This window comes from Rana temporaria, chromosome 1, assembly GCF_905171775.1.
Source record: "Rana temporaria chromosome 1, aRanTem1.1, whole genome shotgun sequence".
Lineage (NCBI taxonomy): Eukaryota > Metazoa > Chordata > Amphibia > Anura > Ranidae > Rana > Rana temporaria.
Genome location: NC_053489.1, coordinates 130611805 through 130627507, shown reverse-complemented (window position 1 = coordinate 130627507; position 15703 = coordinate 130611805). Strand labels below are relative to the sequence as shown.

Sequence of the window (15703 nt, the reverse complement as noted above, 5' to 3'; positions counted from 1 at the left end):
AAAAGCATCTAGACAAACCCCACTCTCAGAAAGAGTGAATAACCTTAGACACTTCTGAGAACCACCACTCAAAAATACAGTGCCTTGAATAAGTATTCAAACCCGTTGAAATTTTCCACATTTTGTCTTGTTACAGCCAAAAATGTAAATATATTTTATTGGGCTTTTATGTGATAGACCAACACAAAGTGTCACATAATTGTGAAATGGAAGGAAAATGATAAATGGTTTTCAATTTTTTTTTACAAATAAAAATCTGAAAAGTATGGCGTGCATTTGTAGTCAGCCCCCTTTACTCTGATACCCCTAACTAAAATATAGCTGAATCATCGCCTTCAGAAGTCACCTAATTAGTAAATAGAGTCCATTTGTGTGTAATTTAAGCTCAGTATAAATACAACTGTTCTGTGAAGCCCTCAGGAGGTTTGTTAGAGAACATTAGAAGTTTAAAGCAGGGTTAGATTAAAAAAAAATATCCCAAGCTTTGAACATCTCACAGAGCACTGTTTAATCCATCATCCAAAAATGGAAAGCGTATGGCACAACTGCAAACCTAGCAAGACATGGCCGTCTACCTAAACTGCAGAGATCCACAGCTCAGGTGGGAGAATCCATCCACAGGACAACTATTAGTCGTGCACTCCACAAATATGGCCTTTATGGAAGAGTGGCAAGAAGAAAACCATTGTTGAAAGACCCGTTTGCAGTTTGCGAGAAGCCATGTGGGGGACACGGCAAACGTGCGGAAGGTGTTCTGGTCAGATTAAACCATAATTAAACTTTTTGGCCTAAAAGTAAAATGCTTTGTGTTGCGGAAAACTAATACTGCACATCACCCTGAACACACCATCCCCACCGTGAAACACGATGGTGGCAGCATTGCTTTTCTTCAGCAGGGACAGAAAAGCTGGTCAGAGTTGATGGGAAGATGGATGGAGGTTCACCTTCCAGAAGGACAACACCTCCAACCATACAGCCAGAGCTACAATGGAATGGTTTAGATCAAAGCATATTCATGTGTTAGAATGGTCCAGACCTAAATCCAATTTAGAATCTGTGGCAAGACTTGAAAATTGCTGTTCACGGGCATTCTCCATCCAATCTAACAAAGATTGAGCTATTTTGCAAAGAAAAATGGGCAAAAATGTCACTCTCTAGATGTGCAAAGCTGAGCAATACATACCTAAAAAGACCTGCAGCTGTAATTGCAGCGAAAGGTGGTTCTACAAAATATTGATTTAGGGGGGTTGAATACAAATGCACGCCACACTTTTCACACATTTATTGAAAACCATTTATAATTTTCCTTCCATTTCACAATTATGTGCCACTTTGTGTTGGTCTATCCCATAAAATCCCAATAAAATACATTTACATTTTTGGCTGTAACCTGACAAAATGTGGAACATTTCAAGGAGTTTGAATACTTTTTCAAGATACTGTAAGTGAGGGATTGTAGGGCATTGCACAAAAGCTATTTTAACAAAGAGCAGCAACTGATTTTTATTATATAATTATATGATTCTATATAAAGATATGTTTGACTATTATAAACAGCATATTTTTAGCACAGAGCTCCGCTTTAAAAGAAAAAAAAAAAAATTATATATATATATATATATATATAAACATTCATCCTAGCTTGTTTTGATTAAGCATGTGGTCAGATCTCAAAATGGCAGCAGGTAAGAATTTACCTCATTTAATTCAGGTCTAACAAGCAACAACATTTTGGAATTTGTATTGCCACATGTTGAAAGTGGATGCAGTTTAAGAATAGTCTTCTGGTCTGATGGTTAAGCATATTGTAAACACAAAATACTGTATGTACAATTCATCTGTCTTATCGGTATATACAAACTGAGACTATAGTAAAAAAATAATATTTAAATATATTGCATATAGATACATGGTTGAAGTAAACCCATTCTCCAGTTTTAAAGCAGTGCAAGTAATCAGGGATGCAGGTTCAGTGTTGCTTGTATACAGCCATCTGCTTTGACCTCAGTGGATTCTCTCTCCTCTTGGACAAGGTCAGTTCCAGATATGGTGTTGGATGCTCCACTGCCATCTAAGAAATGAAAAACAAAATCATCATCACAAATAACTTCAGCTAGTAGTTGTAGTGCCTTCTTTAACGCCCGCCGCACGACTATATACGTCCGCAAAATGGCACGGACAGGCAGATGGGCATATATATACGTCCCTGCCTTCTAGCGGTTGGGGGGTCCGATCAAAACCCCCCCCCCCCGCTGCATGCGGCGGGCGGATTCCTTCGGGGAGCGACCTGGGATGACGGCGCGGCTATTCATTTATAGCCGCTCCGTCGCGATCGCTCCCCGGAGCTGAAGAACGGGGAGAGCCGTGTGTAAACACGGCTTCCCCGTGCTTCACTGTGGCGGCGTATCGATCGACTGATCCTTTTTAAAAGGGAGACTCGATCGATGACGTCAGTCCTACAGCCACACCTCCCTACTGTTGTAAACACACACTAGGTGAACCCTAACTCCTACAGCGCCCCCTGTGGTTAACTCCCAAACTGCAACTGTCATTTTCACAATAAAGAATGCAATTTAAATGCATTTTTTGCTGTAAAAATGACAATGGTCCCAAAAATGTGTCAAAAATGTCCGAAGTGTCCGCCATAATGTCGCAGTCACGAAAAAAATCACTGATCGCCGCCATTAGTAGTAAAAAAAAAAAAAATTAATAAAAATGCAATAAAACTATCCCCTATTTTGTAAACGCTATAAATTTTGCGCAAACCAATCGATAAACGCTTATTGCGATTTTTTTTACCAAAAATAGGTAGAAGAATATGTATCGGCCTAAACTGAGGAAATTTTTTTTTTATATATATATGTTTCTTGGGGGATATTTATTATAGCAAAAAGTAAAAAATATTGCATTTTTTTCAAAATTGTCGCTCTATTTTTGTTTATAGCGCAAAAAATAAAAACCGCAGAGGTGATCAAATACCACCAAAAGAAAGCTCTATTTGTGGGGAAAAAAGGACGCCAATTTTGTTTGGGAGGCACGTCGCACGACTGCGCAATTGTCTGTTAAAGCGACGCAGTGCCGAATCGCAAAACCTGGCCTGGGCATTTAGCTGCAAAATGGTCCGGGGTTTAAGTGGTTAAGGGAAGCTCACTACACAAAGTAAATGAACTACCCGCTGTACAGATTAAAAGGTAAAAAAAGTTGTCTTAAAGGCAAAACAACTCACGCAGAGTAGAAGCGTTTGAATTGGCAAGGTCCGTGCTTGGAAACAGTGGTGTCGGTAGTATTTTCGTTGGTGTATATGTGTTCAAGGACACCTTTCTGCTACCAACATGAAAACCAGGAGTACCTGTAAGAAGAGGAAATCGTAAATAAAATCCATATTTTAAGCTTTGTACAGAATTATCATAGTGTTTTACAAAATATTCATATACACGTGAAAAGGGAATCCATCTCTGTTTATCATTACCTCCTCTGTGCAGTTGGTTTTGCACAGAGCAGCCCAGATCCTCCTCTTTTTGGGTCCCTCTTCTGTGATTCTGGCCCCTCCCTCCTATCGCATGCCCCCACACTCAGCAGCTTCCTATGGGGGCACTGAAGCAGAATCACAGCTCACTGTGTCCATTCAGACACAGCCTCGACCAAGCCCCGCCCCTTCTCTCCCCTGATTGGCTGACTGGTTTTGATTGACAGCTGTGGGAACCAATGGCGCCACTGTTCTGTCACAGCCTATCAGGAGGAGTGTCCCAGACGGTTTAGTTATTCGTGGATATCGCTGGAGAGAGAAGGGGCTCAGGTAAGTAATTAGGGGGTGCTGGGGAGGCTGCTACACAAAAAAAGTTTATTTTAATGCATAGAATGCATTAAGATAAAAAAAACTTCTGCTGAACATCATTCAGCATTACACCTGTCCTCCTGTGGATTCTCTATAGGATTATCTAGAAAAATCACTGGAAATCAAGCAGGATTGAAGGCGGGGACAAGGTACAAAAACTGGAGTATCCAGAAGAAAATGGGGACCAGGATTTCTTATGTCATGTGATTACAAAAGCAATCCTTGGCTGCAAAATATGACAAAGGTGGTTATTCAAAACAGAAATATGAATAAACAAGTGTAATAAAAAGAAGGCCTACAGGGAGAATCGGTGGGGGTATCCAGAAGACAGTCACTTGAAGGAGCTGCGATTGCAGAAAGGAATTCATCCACCTGCTTTAAAGACAAGGAGTTGTGTAGAGTCTCTAAAGGACATATGGAAGGCACCATGGAGTACAGTTCAAACCCTGAAAAATATACACATACAAGCATTTGTATTTTTTAGATTTGAGATATATTCTGATTGTCAGAATTGTTATTACACCAACATTATCAACATACAAAACTCTTAAATTCTTCAAGGCAGTTCATTAATAATCTCCACTCTTTAAAGCAGAAAAACTGTCTTGGCTGTATACTTACCTTTGCATCCGTTATTGCTAGGTTTGCACCTGCAATATTGCTTTTCCATATTTAAAGAAAAAAAAGGGGGGGGGGGAATTCCATCACAGCCAGAATGAAAATACAAGTGAAGCAGACCAACAATTTTATTTTGGACGCCAATAATAAGAAAAAACAAAAAACAAAAACAACCTACTAAAAATTGTAAGCAATGGAGTTAAAGATATGCAAAATATGTGCCTTGTGGTTTTTGTAGTACTGTGATTTGAAGCCTTTAGGATAAAAATGCCCAAAATCTCGCATGTAAATTCAACTCTTGTTTGGGATTTTAAAATGGTTTTTAAAAACAAATCCCAGCAAAATGTAATTTACGTACAATTGGCAAGTGCAAAATACTTTGAAGATTTTTCCAGCTGCATATAAATTATATTTAAACACCTATGCAGAGTCCTACACAAAAGAGTTAATTTTTAGAATAAACTTTGTGGCGTAATAAAAAAAAAAAAAAAAATGTATATGACTGCTCAATTGTAATTCTTGACATTTTATTAGTCAATCATCATGGTCAGTACATAATTTAAATTTGTAAATAAACTTTACAATATAGATGACTGTGACAAAGTTCTTCTTTGGGGGAAAAAAATGTGAAATGTGAACGCCAATGAAGTTATGATTAATCAAAGTTGAGAGGTGAGCCTGTGTTCCATGTCTGAAAAGCCAAAAAGAAATGGAGCACGCGGGTATCATTTAAAATAAAAAAAAAACATACCATTGGTTGGGTGTCGAGCAAATGAGATAGAAAATCTTTTAACAGCAGAGCTGCGTGTGGAGTCTAAGAAAGAGAAAAAGAGGTACCTGAAATTCATAACAGCTACCAAACGGGGAGAGAAGAAGAAAAAAAAAATGGAGATAAAGAAACTCCCCGTGTGTTTATGTGTGAACCTGTTAAAATTCAGCAGCATGCAGTGCACTCCACAGCAAAGAAATGTACTTGGATTAACAAGCACACTTATTCAATTCCCATTTAGAATTATTTAGGAGAGATTCCACAAGGAAAGCTGGCTACTCTGGTTCTAAGGTTACATTCTTGTAATTAATAATAATTAAATTAAATCAGAAAATAAAAATAAAATGGCCAGAACAATACATAATAAACATATTATTCAGAGAAAAAAAGTTGTCTTTTCTGTTTTTCACAAATGTATTACATTAATAGTACTGTGAAAAATAAATATGGCCCAGGTAAAATAATTAAAACTCATGAATAAATAAGTAAATAAAAACACACCAAATATCTGTGTGTACTTCTCTGATGAGAGGTGAGGCTTTCACACAAAATGTGTGCGAGACTTAATGCGCACATACCATCTATGCAGCCAGGAGTAGTCAGCTTTTTACGATGAGCACGAGCATAATCCAGAAGGTTAGGTGCACTTGAGGAGGCCCCGAGCACTGCAGTACTAAACAGACCCGCGCAGTGAGACCCTAGTGGAAGTTAGAGAAAATACAGCAACCTAGTGTTCCTCCATTTAGAAAAGTGATGCATGCAACATGCAGAACAATCTGGCCGTCTCTATGAAAGGCAAAAGACGAAACTGTATTATAGAAATAAGCTGTGTAGCATTCTACAAGATCCTGTGCCATCTTCTGCTCATCAATAAAATGGTTAGGAAGAAAAAAACATCAGTAAAACTTTAAATATAAAGGAAATCGATTGTCTGTCTCCTAGATGCCTCATAGATGGATATTTATGATTTATTTGGTGAATACTTGGCCACTAATGACTAATATGGAGAACACTTTTCCCAGAAATACAAAATCCATTCTTTTTCAAAACCTGGATGCCTTTCCCATGCAATTTTGGCTTTACTTTTATTATTAACTCCCCCCCCCCCCCCCCCATAGGGAGTCCTTTTTTAAATCTCCAAAATCAAGCAACAGAATTAATATAAAAGAATACAATTACACTTTTGTTTTGGGTTTTACCTTGCTCTACACACACTTTAGAAAATGCCACAGAGGCATTTTATAGAGTAACCTGGCACACACAAATAGTCCACTTGAAACCACATAACCACACACAAAAGCAAAAATCACTGCTATAGGAATAATCAGGCCATACAAAAGATCTCCTTCAAACCCAACGCCTATATTTTAAAGCCTCAAAATATGTCAGCTAATCTCTGCAACATTAAAGGGGTTGTAAAGGTAAATGTTTTAGCATAGGATGCATTAAGGTGAAAAAACATCCGACGGTACCGCCCCCCCCCCCAGCCCCCGTTTTACTTACCTGACCCTCAAAAGTTTCGCGCTCGCCCCTGTCATCCTCCTCGGTTCTCAGTCTGTGGCTGTTGATTGGCTAGGTTGGATGGATCCATAGCAGCGCATCCATTGGCTGGCGCTGCTGTCAATCACATCCAATGACGTGCCAGGGCCGAGTGATACAGTGAGCAGTTTTGGCCGTCGCTGTATCACGGGAGCACGGGAGCAAGAGCTTTCCACCATGTGAGGGAGCTTGCATGAAGGTGGAAAGCTCTTGCGAGGAGGAGCCGAGAAAGCCGCCGAGGGACCCCAGAAGACTGGGTTCAGGGACACCCTGTGCAAAACGAGCTGCACAGTGGAAGCAAGTATAACATGTTTGTTATTTTACCCAAAAAATGTTTTCCTTTAGTGTTCCTTTAAGGCCTGATTCACACCTATGAATTTTTAGTGTTTATTGCATTTTGCAGATTTGCACTACAATCCATTTAACATGGTTTCCTATGGAACACGTTCAAAAAACACAAAAAATGCTTAGTTGTAAATCAGGCCTAACAGAACAACACACAATCCGAAAATCGGACGACAGATCGTCCAATGTTTTTCTTTCAATGGTCGCAAGTAGAAATTAAATAGGTTACTAAAGTCATGAAAATTCTCATATGACAGGGAAAAAAATCCAAAGTGAGGCCATGTGTTGTAGTGTATTTGTATTGTATTTTTGAACGACAACTGTACTGACTAAACCAAAATTGTACGATCTGGCATCGTACGGGGAAAATGTTTGTGCTTGTCCGATCGCATAATAACGGATGAATTGTCGTGATCGGCTCTCGAAAGCTCTGTACCAACGATCCGATTATCGTACGATTCTTTTTGGACGACAGTTTTCTTACGATATTCGGATCGTGGGTGAAATTCTCCAACCAGTTTATTTAAGGTAAAACCACCCATTAGGTGGTTGTTGCATTTTTTTTTTTCAAAAGACGTACACCCATGTGCAAATATTTGTTTCAATCCAGTAGTCATGCACAGCAAGGGAGTCTGTGGATTATGGTGGATAAACCAGCTTGGGTATCTTTGCACACTAAATAAAATCACTCAACATATTTACAGTTAGTGTACGAGTATTTCCCTACAGAGCCCCCAAAAAATGAAGAGTATGGCGCCTGTAAGGAATTATTAACCAAGGCTTCCACGGTGCATCAGCTGGTATCTAAAAGGAATAAACGTGGAGCTATTACAGTATAATAGCATATTTAGAAGAGTGAGAATATTACAAAGTTTTTATTACTGCTCTTTCCGTCTTAATGACAACCACACCCATGAATTATTGTAGAGGCACCTTAGGGTCAGAAACGGAAGGGAAATCTCACCAATGGGGATACAGGAGCTTGCACCCTTCCCCACTCTACCCAAAAAGTAAACACTGGCTGGGGTTAGGCCTTAGGAACATTTCACGTATAGTATGGCACCCAGCGTTTTTCTGCCATTCATCACTAGGACACACAGAAAACAATTGTTTTCTATATGTCCTGCTCACACTGCAACATAGCTCTGAGCTGGGCAGCAGTGAGCTGCAATAAAAACGCAGATGTGCTGCATTTTATCAAGTGTACGGGACAGGATCGCATATCACTGTGCTGCTGTACAGTGACATGAATGAAAACCCACATCGCACTACAGCCAGAATGGACAACTGCTGTACACTAATCCACTGTTTAATGTGCGGCAGCTGTCAGGGCAGCGTGAATGGGCCCTTAACCTAAACAGCAGATATTTAACATGGCTGAGAGACTGCACTGAGATGCAGTCCTTCCTCTAAGGGTTCATTCATGTGTGGTGCCCTTTGAAGAGTAATCCATGTTTAGGATTTCTTTTTAGAGGGCAATTGACAGGCAGTCCGATTTAACCCAGTAAATGCGCACACGTTCTGTGAAAGTAAAGCCCACTGAATGCAACATGCTGTTTAATTTCTGGTACAGCTGTGAGCAGCTAGATGTCTGTGCTCAGGTGGATGGTCAGCTCAATTGCTTGGTTTTATGGCCCTCTGGCTGCTTCTGTAAATGAGGGGCTAACCGCGTCATATTTTAAAGAATAGGCACTGTGCGCAGCAAGCTGTAACAATTACAATAACTGAACATGTATGTTCACTGAAATACACTGGAGCTTCCTTCTCTTCAAGCATTTCACATCAATACATTTGAGGGATGGATGTTGTCTGTGAACATAAAAACAGCCAGCAGGTGGTAACAGCGTAACACAAAACAGTAGCCATTTTTTGCTTGCATGTAAAGCTGCAGATCTAAAACTAAAGCTACAAACTTGTGAATTCTATAGTTTTTCCTCCAATAAAACAATAGTCCTAGCTTTACCAAATATGAATTAAGGCCTGTGTACTTGTAAAATAATTCTATATTGAATTATGTAAACTTTCACATGGTAATCTGTAGATTTATTTTTAACAGGCTCAGTGTAACATTTGTCCCCATAGAACAATAAAGAAATCTATAAAGTCAGGGCTACTGCATAGCAGTGACTGAGAACTACATGCTTAGGAGGATCCATGTTATCCAGCAATGTAAAGCACAGCTAGTATAAATGCATAGCTACTCTACTGTGCAGCAGGGAGGATGGAATACTGCTAGATTCCTTACCTCGGAGTAGAGAGCTCCAACAGTGACTTCTGATTCTACACTTTGCAGAGTGAGAATACTTCCTGGTTTCTTTTTTCTGTGAATGAGGGTCTGCGGGGAAATATATTCAAGTATGATCCAGCAACATGGGAAAGCTCATAGACATGGGAATTGAAAGAAGGGGCATTAGGGGCATGACATGCCAGAAATAATCAAAGTTGGTAGGGTAGAAACAACTAGAGTTGAAGAAATTATAACAGTGACACAAAACAAAAATTAAATATAACTGAAGGCAAAACTTTTTTTTATCCCCCCTATTTTATTTTAGAATGGAGAGGGATTTGAACACTTGTCAGCTTTTTGTTGTAGTCTGTGTCATCATTAGGGAGAGTCACCCTCTCTATTTGTCCTGGTGACGGTTAGCATTGAAAATGAAAATAAATAAATCTTCCAATAGGGACATTAGTTCTTGTGACTACCAAGGATTTTTTAACGGTCACCACCGTTTACGACCTTCCATCCCATCCACGACAGCTCATCTGACACACAGACAAATCAGCAGGCATCCCATTTTCCCAGAATCAAGACGAGACACAGCTCTGTACTTGTTCCAAATGTAATGACAACTTTAATGGTTTCTTCTCAGCTTTTTATGCAGTTACAATCATGTGACAGTATTCAAAGGGACAATGAGATCTCCACCCCCCTAATCACACACTAAGGCTAATTACTAAACATTCTAGACGTGTCGGCGCCGGCCTATAATTATCATGATCTCATCACTGCACATTCCTTCATTAACAGCATAACAAACAAAACACCATCACACACTGAGTTTCCTAGGCAGACGTGCTGTATCCGACAAGTATATTCCACACATAAACAGTATTTAGCATACATAATTAGAGGTCTGGGAGCAGACCTGGATTAACACCTGTCCGTTACAACACCTTTACACAAGGACAATGAAATGTCTTCCAGGCCCTGACTCAATTAGCATGTCACTAGTCAGGGCTAATAATATAATGAGTCACTATTGACTGGTTGGGTCACAATTAACCAACATCTTGCAGTATCTCAAAATCCTGCAATACGAACTATCAGTGATGTCCCATCTCATGTAATACATGAATTATGATTCACTTGCCACCCCATGCACAAAGGGCACAGGGTGGACTCAGACCCAAGAGTTATCAGTGACGCTGACACAGGAGTATCCCCCATCCTCACAAAGTCTCTGGGTGTCACGGGTCATCCTGTTACAGATTTCATCTCACTTCCAGTTGTGGCTATGGGACAGGGAAGGGAAGTCTCCCCAGTTGGACACAGATGGCAAAACAAAAGCAGAGAGAGGTTATGTCCAAAATAAAAAGTTTTGTCCACAGTTCTACTTTAAATGGGTTGTAAAGGTTCGTTTTTTTATTTTCTAAATAGGTTCCTTTAAGCTAGTGCATTGTTGGTTCACTTACCTTTTCCTTCAATTTCCCTTCTAAATGTTTTTTTTTTTCTGTGTCTGAATTTTTCACTTCCTGTTTCTCCTCAGTAAGCTGTTCTGGCTGACTAAACACCGCTCAGATGATGGTGTGAAGTTTACTGAGGAGAAACAGGAAGTGAGAAATTCAGACAAAGAAAAAAACATTTAGAAGGGAAATCAAAGGAAAAGGTAAGTGAACCAACAATGCACTAGCTTAAAGGAACCTGTATAGAAAATAAAAAACCTTTACAACCCCTTTAGGACCACTTACAATGGACACATGGGAAAATTTGTAACAAATAGCCAATGCATGACAGCTCATTTATTTTAATAAAAAAACTACAACAAGGCAGTCAGCTTCCATACCTTACATGGCTGGGGATGCAGAGAAACTGGAACTTCAGGGGGTTTGAGTGTGCCATGTCGTTTTTTGCTAAGGCAAGAATGCTGCACTACACTAAAAGGGTCAAAATAGAACATGTGCATAAGGGACTATTGATGTTCACCAGGAACGAATAAATGCATCAAAACAAATCACTGTCTTATGCATTCCCATTGAAGTACATGTAAAAATAAACATTAATAGTCCCCTATATACATGTTGTTCTATTTAAATTGAATTCATGGAATGATGCAGCAGGTTTTCATTTTGTTGGTCCTAGTTCCTCAACTTTTTCAAATGTATGAATTGTAAAAGTCAAAACTTTTAAAAAATAAGGCAATTTTATCCAATTTTGGAGCAGGGAAAAAGTTTTATTATTGCTGAGTGAAGGTCCGCCTTAACTATGAAATAATTTGTATATTGGTTCTCAACCAGTGGTATGTGTAGTCACAACTTGTAAGGTTATGGCCTCGTGTTAAAGCAAAATTCAGCCACTTTGAAAAATGTGCAGGAATACCATCAGTGAAGGCCAAGGAGGTGCATGCCACCTCCTAGACTTCTCTCTTTAAAGCGGATGTCTGCTGAAAAAAAAAATATTAAAAGCCAGCAGCTACAAATACTGCAGCTGCTGACTTTTAATATTAGGACACTTACCTGTCCTGGAGTCCCAGCGCCGTCCTCAGTGAGGGAACCAGGAAGTGAAGCGCTCCGGCTTCACTACGGCGCATGCGCGAGTCGCGCTACGCCTGCTGATTGGCTCCCGCTGTGTTCTGGGAGCCGAGTGTTCCCAGAACACAACGGGGGGGGGGGGGGTTACGGGAGGTGACGTCATGCCCGCAGGTTACCCGAGACTGTGTATCTGGTATCTGCACCCCCCTCCCCCTGAAAGGTGTCAAATGTGACACCGGAGGAGGGGAGGGTTCCAATCAGCGGGAGTTCCACTTTAGGGTGGAGCTCCGCTTTAATATACATCTGACAGCTTTATGGAGCTCTAGAAACTATATCTCTGGAGCTCCTATGCTGGATCTTCTGGCCTCAGTTCCTTCAGCAGCAGAATCATATACAGCTGCTGTGCCCACCCCTCTCCTTTGCTGAACATAAACAGAAGCCTTTGTATTGTGTGAATTTATTCACAGCAGGATTGAGTCACTGGTTGTCAGGATGCCAGTGGGTGCAAGCCCCTAACAACCAGCACAAATCGCACAAAAAAACAGATGAGATTTTGATGCGTTTCCATCGAAGCCTATGGACCACAAAATCACACAAGCACCATTGGAAGCAATGTTATTTCCATTGTCATGTGATTCAGTGCGACCAAAGTCTGAAATTCCATCAGTGTAAACCAGGCCTAAATTCTTTTGGCCTGCATACACTAAAATGGTGTTAAGATTTGAGCCAAAAATTAGAGCTATTTCAAAGGTATTATCACAAAATCTGGATTTAAACGAGGAGTCCAATGCCAGGATCTTTCAGTCTTAGAATTGATGAGCGTTATGCTGTTAGCCACCATTTATTTAGCCTCAGCTGAGGAAACGCCACCATATGCACTGCCTTGGAGAATGCCAAGATTAGAATTAGAAAGGATTCTGTTCTCCAGTCTCCACTCTGAGGTCATTTTGCAAATGTTTAAGCCACAAGTGGAGCTCTAGAATTCTTCGAAAAAGGCTTATCAAGATATGCTTAAGTGCTTTGCTGAAAAAGCCCATCTGTACAGGTGAAGATGAAACAAAAAAAAGTCGCTCCAGGCGAGTCTCTAGTTAATACACACACACACACACACACACACACACACACACTAGTCAGGCGTTGGTCCGCCTCACATCCTGTGTAACATAAGGAAATAATTCCGTGCGGCTGCACTTCCAATAATCCTTTTTATTGACTCTTCATATGACAGGTGGTTGACAGAGGGAGCAGGATGACAAAGAGGTGGACGCGTTTCACGCATAGGTTAGCGCCAACATCTGCGCTAAGCACGTCTACCCATTTGTCCCCTGCTCCATCGGACAGCCAACTGTCATATGAAGCTTCAATAAAAAGGATTATTGGAAGTGCAGCCGCCCAGAATTATTTCCTTATGTGTACTGGTGAAGAGCTAAAGCTCAGATAGCACACACACAGCTAGCCAAAAAGGCAAAGTTTTCTTTTTCATTTTGCATAGAGCAAGGGAGGGTTATTACAAATTTGGAATTTTCTTTTACTTTTAATTGCAACGGTAAAACGGAAAAATAGAGTGGGTGAATCTCCTCATTGGGGACAAAGACAGCAATAAAAAACTGACAGGGGTGCTATTCCAGCTCCACTCTACCCAAAACTAAAAAAGTTAATAAATAAAAAGTGTGTGTCTTTAGTTATACTTTAACCACTTGCCGCCCGCCATATAGCAGAATGACGGCGGCAAAGTGGTTGTGTTATCCTGATGGAACGTCATATGACGTGATCAGGATAAAGCCACGTACACACGATCGGATTTCCATAGGCCAAAACCGTGGAATTATGTGTAGAATTATGTATAAATTATGTATAAATTATGTGAAGAGCGTCAACCCTTAAATTCTTCTGCATACAGATGCCAGAACTTTTTCAGCCAACATACACGAAACAATGTGTTTTTTCAGCTCTTTAGCACCACCCTTAGGGCAACTTTTGCTAAGGTTGTCTTATGGTTAGCATTGGTTCAGAGCATGCACGTTTGTACTTTGGATTTTTTTGTGACAGACTTCTGTACACACAATCAGATAATCCGAAAAGACACATTTCCTGTCGAAAAATGTGAAAGCATGCTATAAAACATTTGTTGTCGGAAATTCCGACAATTGTCTGATGGAGCATACAAACTGTCAGATTATCCGACAAAACTCTGCCATCACACATTAGTAGTCGAAAAATCTGATCGTGTGTACGAGGCTCAACAGACCCGGCGCGCAGCTCGGCGATCGGAGGTGCGGTGTGTCAGTCTGACACACCGCACCTCCGATCGTGGTATGAAGCCTCTGACAGAGGCTTCATATCATGTGATCAGCTGTGACAAATCACAGCTGACCATCTTGTGAACCAGGAAGTGCCAGTTAACGGCTTTCCTTGGTTCACACTGACAGGGAGAGCCGACCAATGGCTTTCCCTGTCAGAGGGGGGTCTGTGCTGATAATCAGCACATTGATTATCAGCACAGCCCCCATCAGCTGCCAATCAGTGCCCAGCACCTGCCAGCCTGTCCCCATAATAAACGGATGTCCATGCTAATCAGTGCCCAAGAAAGTCTTGATCAGTGCCCCATCAAAGTGACAATCAGTGCCACTCAGTAATGGCTATCAGTAGCTCCTCAACAGTGCTGCCTATCCAGTGCCGCCTATCAGTGCTGCCCATCAGTTTTCTTTTTTGTCTGTCTTTTTTCGTTTATAGCACAGAAATTTAAAAATCGCAGAGGTGATCAAATACCACCAAAAGAAAGCTAAATTTTTGGGGAGAAAATTTAAAAAATGTATTTTGGGTACAGTGTTGCATGACCGCGCAATTGTCTTTCAAAGTGCGACAGCGCTGAAAGCTAAAAATTGTCCTGGGCAGGAAGGGGGCAAGTGCCTGGTATTGAAGTGGTTAAAATAAGGAAAACACTGCCACAAACGGCAAGTAGTAACTGATTATTAAAACAATATTTTAGGAGAAAGATATCTAAAAACAGACAGCATAGGACAGGCGCAGGAGCAAACAAATGAAATGATAAAGACAAAGTATTTTCCCTCTGTTATATTCAAATCTCAATAGTGCTACTCTATATAACTGGTGGATTATAGTGCAAGAATTCTACTGATACTTTTCTTCTGAGAACTAAAGCAATGTTTTCTGATATGAAAGCAGATACAGTAAAGGAAACAATTTAAAGCGGAGGTTCACCCATAGCTTACACATTTTCCCCTTAGATTCCTGCTCGTTTTGTCTAAGGGAATCGGCTATTTGTTTTAAAATATGATCCGTACTTACCCGTTTATGAGATGCATCTTCTCCGCCGCTTCCGGGTATGGGCTGCGGGACTGGGCGTTCCTTCTTGATTGACAGTCTTCCGAGAGGCTTCCGACGGTCGCATCCATCGCGTCACGATTTTCCGAAAGAAGCCGAAGGTCGGTGCGCAGGCGCAATATAGAGCCGCACCGACGTTCGGCTTCTTTCGGCTACGAGTGACGCGATGGATGCGACTGTCGGAAGCCTCTCGGAAGACTGTCAATCAAGAAGGAACGCCCGCTCCCGAAGACCTATACCCGGAAGCGACGGAGAAGATGCATCTCGAAAACGGGTAAGTACGGATCATATTTTAAAACAAATAGCCGATTCCCTTAGACACAACGAGCAGGAATCTAAGGGGAAAATAGAAAAAAAAAAGCAATTGGGTGAACTCCCGCTTTAATATTTGCTATGAACTAGGGATGGCAGTGGTGATAAAAGCGAAATAATTAGGGGAGGGAATAGGACACAGTCGGGTGTACAAGAACCCATCTCTATTTACACTCGGTGAAGAGCGAACG

At 40.8% G+C, this 15703-nt stretch overlaps 1 protein-coding gene across 8 annotated transcripts in view; it reads right to left on the bottom strand.

The window, feature by feature from the left end:
- Positions 1–1414: 1414 nt before the first annotated feature.
- The window catches only part of PPIP5K2 (diphosphoinositol pentakisphosphate kinase 2), a 130497-nt gene continuing 116208 nt past the window's right edge, over positions 1415–15703 (bottom strand). For 2 of the 8 annotated variants that reach the window (XM_040342935.1, XM_040342963.1), the window contains 5 exons: positions 5801–5920; positions 5205–5267; positions 4135–4281; positions 3227–3349; positions 1415–2071 (listed from right to left, as the gene is read on the bottom strand). In XM_040342935.1, coding sequence (XP_040198869.1) covers positions 1956–2071; positions 3227–3349; positions 4135–4281; positions 5205–5267; positions 5801–5920 — 569 coding nt within the window. In that variant the 3' untranslated portion in view covers positions 1415–1955. The remainder of the gene's footprint in view (positions 2072–3226; positions 3350–4134; positions 4282–5204; positions 5268–5800; positions 5921–15703) is intronic. The other 6 variants (XM_040342945.1, XM_040343002.1, XM_040342955.1 and 3 more) reach the window with 4 other exon arrangements.